General features: G+C 34.4%; 1 protein-coding gene across 1 annotated transcript; it reads right to left on the bottom strand.

Moving 5' to 3' along the window:
• Window positions 1-471: 471 nt before the first annotated feature.
• LOC114368130 lies at window positions 472-1,566 on the bottom strand. Its single transcript, XM_028325480.1, has 2 exons — window positions 778-1,566; window positions 472-663 (listed from the first exon to the last, which is right to left on the bottom strand). Exons 1-2 carry the CDS (start codon window positions 1,564-1,566, stop codon window positions 472-474), a joined length of 981 nt encoding a protein of 326 aa, XP_028181281.1.
• Between the last annotated feature and the right edge of the window lie 4,311 nt (window positions 1,567-5,877).

Below are 5,877 nucleotides of genomic sequence, written 5' to 3' on the forward strand. Positions count from 1 at the left end.
GAGGCTACAAATTGAAGCTTTGCAGAAGAAAATGAGAAATTTAACATTGTGTTGCTAGGTTTTTCATTTTTAATTGTAATGTTAGTTTTAGGGGGAATGTATTTTAGGTAAAATGTGTAATAGCAGCTTTTGTAGTAGAAAGTGGCTGATATTGTAATTGTTGTTTTGCTTTTGTAATAGCAGCTTTTGTAGTAGGAAGTGGTTGATATGGTAGTGGCTGATATTGTAATTGTTGTTTTGCTGACATGGTCCAGGCTTTCCAGAAAGTTTAATCTTGTGGGCAGCCATGGTTCTCATAATATAACTTCTAATTTCTTCAAGCATTGTGATAATAGGCTTGCATCTATACTGCAGAATTCTGGAATTGAATACCTCACAAGTGTTGTTGCATATATTGTCCATCTTGGGTATTGTACTGAAGTGGGCTTTTGTCCATGCTTGTTTGGGCCATTTATTCAAATACTCCCAAGCCTAGCAGTTGATTGTCTTCAAATGGGCCATATGGCCTTCAAACTCAGCAACAGTAGTGGATTTTGCACATTGCCACACAATTCCTTTAAGTTCCTTGCTTTTCCATTGCTTTGTAAAATTTTTCCAAAGATGCAAGACACAGAATCTATGAGGTGCACCAGGCATGACTTCCTGTAAAGCTGGAATAAGTCCCTGAAAAATTGCAGCAAAGTAGTAAATACTTCTGGACTAGTCCCTAACTTATGTCATTAACTTCAATTAAATACCTAACTTATGATAACAATTGCAAATCACACCATGTCATACCTTTTGCATGTCTGACATGAAATTCCACCAATTTTGTATGTAATCCCCAAGATCTTCATGCAACAAAGTTAAAAACCATTTCCAATTGTCTTTGTTCTCAATGTCCACAACAGCATAAGCAATAACAAAGATGTTGTTATTGCCATCAAGCCCAACAGCAGAGAGCAAGTTTCCTCCAAATGCACTCTTTAGGAAACATCCATCTAGACCTATGAATGGTCTACATCCAGCAACAAACCCCTTCTTACAGCCAACAAGACAAATATATAGCCTCTGAAATTGTGGTGGACCTTCTGGACTTGGCATTGTGTTGATCTTAACTGTTGATCCAGGATTGCTCCTCAATAATTCATGTGCATAATCAAATACTTTGGCATATTGTTTCCTCTCATTCCCTTCCACTAGTTGCTTTACTTCTTTCATGGCTCTCCACATCTTTGTAACTTCAGTGTGCACTCCAAACTCTTGCTTGAAATATTCCAAAGCTTCAACACATTTAAGGGTTGGCTGCATTCTGAGTTTGCCCTCAAGTTTACTGGCCACCCACTGTCTATTTGCTTGTTTGTTGTTCACTTCTCTACAGCAATTATGGTTATGCTTAAATGTCTTTATCTGAAAAGAGTTTCTAACTTCATTCTTTGCACAGTAGATTTCCCAATCACAAAATGCCTTCTTGCATTTTGCTCTAGCCCTCTGTTTATCATTCTTCTTCCACTTGAACTCCCTGCCCATCAATATGCTATACTCCCTCAAGGCAGATTTAAATTCATCTAGAGTACCAAACTCCATCCCTAATTCCAACTTCTGTTCACCAACTCCACTACTTTGACTATATTAAGGATAAACTTCAACATCCTCATCTTCATCATCACTACTAATGGGGATATTAAGCTCCTCTGAATGATAACCATCTGTCTCAACTTCAGCTTCAACTCCATTCATCATACAAGAGAAATTTATAAACCACTCATCACTATCAACTTCCTTTTCCTCCTCACTATCAGCAACATCTCTCTCTTCACCACCAGCATCTCTCTGCTCACCAGCATCAGCATCCCTCTGCTCACTACCATCTCTTTGCTCACCAGCATCAGTATCCCTATGCTCACCACCATCTCTCTGCTCACCAGCATCCGCATCCCTCTGCTCACTACCATCTCTTTGCTCACCAGCATCAGTATCCCTATGCTCACCACCATCTCTCTGCTCACCAGCATCAGCATCCCTCCGCTCACCAGCATCTCTCTGCTCTCCAACACCAACATGCTCACCAGCACACCAACATCTACGTCAATGGTGATCAAGTAAAAATTAATCATATTAATTAATCATGGTAACCATGTCGGACCAAGTACAGATGAATTAAAACTTACCTTCCTCATGGCCAACAACAGGTACATCATCTAAATCATCCTCATCCTCAACAACTTTTGGAATTGGATCACATTCCAAGTACAACATCTGTGGGACTTCTTCTAAAATTGGATCTACTTCATGATGAAAATAAACATTTATCTCATTCTCATTTTCAAAAGCATCCCTAACTAAGTGTAATATATCTCCATCAGTTGTACAACTCCTTAACCCATGATTAAAATCTAAGTCTTTATCAATCAACCAAAAACATTCTCCTATATTGCTATACTTCTTACAAGCTTTCACCAGATCATATAAGATAAATGCATTCAGGCAATCTGCAGATATATCCTCCTAAACGTCAAATTCTCTGCCTATATATTCAACCTTTCCATCACTGGCACGTGGAGTGAATCTTCCTCCATGGTGCAATACTAAAGTTATATTGTCATTCATTCTACACAATCAGAAACTACAAACATTGTCATATATTTGGAAATAAAAAACCTACCTCAAACTCAAACATAGGCACATCACACAACAACATGCAATGTCATCTATAAAAACAGAGCATCATAAACGAAAATATTAAAGGATCATAAACCTCCCTACGAAGCGTGAAGACAATGCAAATGAAACCCCTTGAACATATAAAACCCCAAATCAAACCACCAAAACAATGCAAATGAAATGAACGCAAAAAAACCACCAACCTGACAAAAAGCGCGAACCCTCACAATCACGAGAATGCAGGGGAGGGAAAAGCAAACCGCAAACAGTTAAAAAAACCTATAAACAGTAAGACAATGAAAGGGAAAATGGGTTTACTTCATTTTTGATTTCTTTTTAACCTAATTTTTCAATTCAGTCCTTGCCTTGCCACATAGGATTGCTGACTTGGACTCAAACTTGCCACATTGGGATGCTTACGTGGACTGAGGTTTGCCAAATAGACATTTGACTAACGAAGTATATTAGATTTTAACAGCAGGGAATTATTTGCATAACGGAGGTAAAGTTAGGGACTATTATGAATTAAAATTTAAGTCAGGGACTAATATGCAAACTGGTTACAATCTCAGGGACTAAATTGCCTATTCACTCCATTGTGGAAGAATCATTGATTCAATGCCCACTATGAAATTTCAAGATAAAGTTTTTCCATGAGTTTATTATCTATTTAATATGTGAGAAATATATACTTTTTCAAGTAATCACAAATGTTACTTATTATGATATTTAGTTTACTTCTTATTTTACTTTGTCATGGATACTTTTGTATTGTTTAACTATCTTTTGAATAACCCAAATGTTCTTATTTTCATGGAAAAGAAACTTTGACATCTATGTTATTTAAGAGGAAGTTGAACAATATAGAGGTATTTTTGAAAAAGTATAATAACAAGGTCATCTAGATATTATAATATAGACATTTAGTAAATGAGACTAAAGTTACCATTTTGGATTCTAGCCCAAGAAATAGTTCCAATAGTGGGTCTATGTATCACTTGATATTAATAGTGACTTAAAACAAGATTCTATTTGTGATGCTCCATTATAAGTCTTTGGTAAAAACTTGGAATGATAATTTGATTTGGAACTGATGTCTCTTGCCTAGTTACGTGAATAGCTAGTTCTTCGCCAAATGACAAGGGATATATATATATATATATATATATATACACTAGCAAAATGGACCGGGATGATCAAGTTGAATTGGATAGAGAAAATGTGGACCCAAATAGAATCTTACCTTTTTGGGCCAGCTCGATGGGCCATAACGGACTCAAGAAATTTAGGCCCAAATTTAACTAGGCCTATTTTGACCTGATATTTTTTAATTTTTGTAAATTTAGACAAAAAATGGGTCAGTATGGGTCAGTCCGATGGGCCACTTGGCCTAGCTGGATTTCAAAAATGAGGCTCATATAGAATATGGGTTGGCTCGACCCAACCCATTTTTCACACTTGGCTTGACGGATCGAGTTAGGTTGCTCTGTCAATTTTGCTAGCTCTAGACATGTCACAAGAAATAGTGCGTTCAATTGTAAAAAGTTTACTCTAATGATAACAAGTGAGTCTACTTTGGGATTTACTCTATGCATATGAAATGTATATAGAGAGGCTCTTGAAAAACACAATAATATAACTAAATGTTGTTCAACCTTAATTATATCGATTTAAAATAAAATGTTTAAAAACTAAAGCAATAATGATTCTTTTCAAATGAGTATTTTTAGAGTTTAATAGTGATACACTAACATTGTAAAATAGTTTTACATCATCATTCAATCACAAATCATTATTTTTATGTCTTTTAAGATAATTTTGTAAAAGTAAATAAACTTACCATAAATGGTGTGATGTGATTGGATGATAACGTAAAATTATTTTGCACGATTAGTGCATAACATTTTTCTCATATTTTTTTATCATTAATGAATTATCATTAATCATTAAGTTTTATTCGGTAAATAATGAAGTGATCATATATATGGATGATCCAAGATACCCAATGTTTTGATGATAATATAGATATAATATGTTGATGGACTAATGTTTTATGTTAAGTGAAAGATGACTACTTGGTAAAAATCTCATGATAATATTTTCCTGCCCTTATGCTTTAACAAGTAACCATCCAAAAGGTAACTGGAACTTGTTTTCATCAAAAACTAATTGCATGTCCAACGAGCTGTTATAAAACAAGTGTCCAATCCTTTGAGAAAATCAATGTCAACACACTGTATTATGCTTTGCGCATCTAAAGGACATATTTACTTTCACAAGTGTTTTATACTAAGCTTAAATGACATTCAATTATGTATTGAACTCATGTTAGCTCACACAAGGCATAATCTCTCATTCGTACAATTTTTCCTCTTATAATTTGAAATTCTAACATTTGAATTTCAAGTGTACTAAGGCAAAGACAAAAAGAAGAATATCACAGCTGCCAAAGAATCAAATAGTACATGTAGTAGAGCAAAAGCCTTAAACATAGTGTATTGTTGTCCCCTTTCTCTCTCCTCAACAAGATGTTACGTAACAGAAAGAATGAGTTGTTGATAACGAAAACTTTTGAGGAAGACCTTAATCCCACAACAGATATTTTTTGAAGCCTATATAAAGAACCTCAAGCTTGAGAGTGAAAGACAAGGAATTATCACAAGCTATCATATTTATTGAGTGTTGTTACTTTACTAAATTCATTGGACAAGAAGTCCACACAAGCTTAATCTTTTATCCTTTGTTTTGCAAAATCATTTTGTGTAATCTGTTTTACATTATCATATCCTATCTATAAGAGTTGAATCATTGTATTCATTCAAACATTTGTTGTTTGTGAAAGCCTAGAATGATTTAGTATTAAATAATACATGGGTGTTCTTAAACTCAGAGGACGTTTAAGAGTGTGCCGAAAATGGCCTTGAGAATATTATAGTAGCCATGAGTAGTGAGTCAGAATACTTGTTTTTAATCAAGTTTGATTAGTAGAATCTTTTACAGTTTGTGAAGGAGAATTGAATGTAACTCAGGTTAAGTGAACGAGTATAAACTAAGTGTTTCTACTTCACTCCTTTGTTATTTAAATATTTTTGTAAAACCTTTTGTAAAAGATCAAACAATACTGTTTTATTAAATATTTTTTTATAGTTATTGGAAAACCATAAGAAACTTTGTTTTTATCATCTTATTCAAATATTGTAAAAACTACATCCATTTCGAAAAAGGTTTATTTTT

Source organism: Glycine soja, chromosome 9, assembly GCF_004193775.1.
Source record: "Glycine soja cultivar W05 chromosome 9, ASM419377v2, whole genome shotgun sequence".
In the NCBI taxonomy this organism is placed as follows: domain Eukaryota; kingdom Viridiplantae; phylum Streptophyta; class Magnoliopsida; order Fabales; family Fabaceae; genus Glycine; species Glycine soja.